General features: G+C 36.6%; 1 protein-coding gene across 1 annotated transcript in view; it reads right to left on the reverse strand.

Annotated features, from left to right (window-relative positions):
- Window positions 1-1,972, reverse strand: part of STK33 (serine/threonine kinase 33) — a 142,212-nt gene that overhangs the window by 71,834 nt on the left and 68,406 nt on the right. Inside the window, exon 11 of the mRNA XM_006873024.1 lies at window positions 1,676-1,759. Within this exon, the coding sequence (XP_006873086.1) occupies window positions 1,676-1,759 (84 nt within the window). The remainder of the gene's footprint in view (window positions 1-1,675; window positions 1,760-1,972) is intronic.

A 1,972-nucleotide genomic window follows, 5' to 3' on the forward strand; every position in this document is an offset into this window, starting at 1 on the left:
GAACCAACTCAAGGACACACAACAACATCAACAAAGGGACTAATAGCTCTCTTCTCAGAAACTCAATAGTACTACTTAGATGCCTGTGAACTTATCATTCTCTGCCTGGTGATTTTTGTGAGGAGGCTCTGGATGCTGCCAGCATACTGAATTAGCACAGGCTACAGCTGCTTCTCCAAGTGCTGTATGTAGCGCCTAGGCTGTGGGCAACTTGTGGGCAGGGACCATACCAGACTATCTTTGGCCAACCACAACACATAGTAATTAGTCAACAAATACTTTTGTAATTACTAAACATCTACCAGAGTTACAAATATATACTCAAATGCCCTGACTCATGAGCTTCCTCTTAACTTTGTTGTTATTATGTGCCTTGGAGTTGGTTCCGACTCATAGCGACCCTGTACACGGTTTCCGAGGCTGTAAATCTTTATGGGAGCAGAAAGCCTCATCTTTTTCCCGCATAACAGCTGGTAGTTTCGAACTGCTGACCCTGAGGTTAGCAGCCCGATTCATAACCACTATGTTACCAGAGCTCCTCTTAACATAATCTTTAAAAAATACTTCAGAAACTGGAGACTCAACTGCATATTCACATACATAAGGTAATTTGGAATTAAAGAATAAAATATAGTCAAATAAAGATAAATTGTTGTTAAGTACCCTTGAGTCAATTTTGACTCATAGTGACCCTATCTATAAAGCCTCATTTTTCTCCCTCAGAGCAGCTGGTGGGCTTGAATCACCAACCTTGTGGCTGGTGATTATCCTACAGAGTGCTTATCCTACAGAGCCACTGTGTTCCCCAAAATACAGGTAAGAGTATTAACATATTTAATTAAGAAAAATTCATACAAAACAGAAAAATGAACAGTTGGCAATTGGGCATCAGAAAATTTCCATCCTCTTACACAAAACACGCAAGTTATGGCTAAATGTCAAAAACTAATAACCAATACCTGAAAAATAAGTTGTAAATAAATGAACAAAGGCTCTGTTCACATATTAAGAAAGTTTTTTTCGGAAATTAGACCCAACACCTTGGATTACAAGTGTCTTTGCAAAATATGACTCTAAAATTGAGTAGGACTGAAACTTGTGGTCAGTTATTCAAAGGGAAAGACTGTTTTATTTATCACTATGCCTCACCCTATACATACAGTGCCTGATGGGTAAAATCAAAAGACACATGTTAAAGGCAACATAAACATTTAAATGACTGTTGTTTTATGTAAAACAAGCCATCTTGCAAAACTGATGCACTATAACCATAATTTTATTTTATTTTTCAGTTTCAAAAGTGTATAATTGTTCTTCACTATTAGTGTAGTAGTTACGAATCGGGCTGTGAACCACAAGATCAACAGTTAGAAAATACCAGCTGCTCTGTGGGAAAAAGATGAGGCTTTCTGCTCCCATAAAGATTTATAGCCTCAGAAACCCTGTTCAGGGTCACTATGGGTCGGAACTGACTCGACAGCACTTAACAACAACAACAACAATTTATGGAATGAAGTTAAAATTCCTTAGCCTGAAATTCAGGTCCCCTCACAGCTTTCTTTTCTTTTTCAGCCTCTCATTTTTCTTTCCTTTTCTAATCTCATGTCTCTCTTTTATCCTTCAAGAATCATATATGCCAGTCAAATTTAACTTCCCTGATTTCACACTTTCTTGCCTTCATACCTCTGGTCATTTGGCAATTTCTTATATCATTTATCATTTTCTTCCTTGCATTGTACTTTACAGATATCTTGTTTCCCTTACTAGATTTAAAGTTCCTATGTCAGAGATCATGCCTTTATTTTTATTACTTAGCATAGTGTCTGCATATGGCATACATACACACAAAATATCTATTGAAGGAATTATTAGATTATAAATAATGAAAACTACCTTTTATCCATTGGAGAGAAAAAAGAGAAGGATTTCCTTATTTTATAGCAGTGGGCATAAGAAAAATATGTGGGATATA

The sequence above is a fragment of the Chrysochloris asiatica genome, unplaced genomic scaffold, assembly GCF_000296735.1.
Source record: "Chrysochloris asiatica unplaced genomic scaffold, ChrAsi1.0 scaffold00219, whole genome shotgun sequence".
Lineage (NCBI taxonomy): Eukaryota > Metazoa > Chordata > Mammalia > Afrosoricida > Chrysochloridae > Chrysochloris > Chrysochloris asiatica.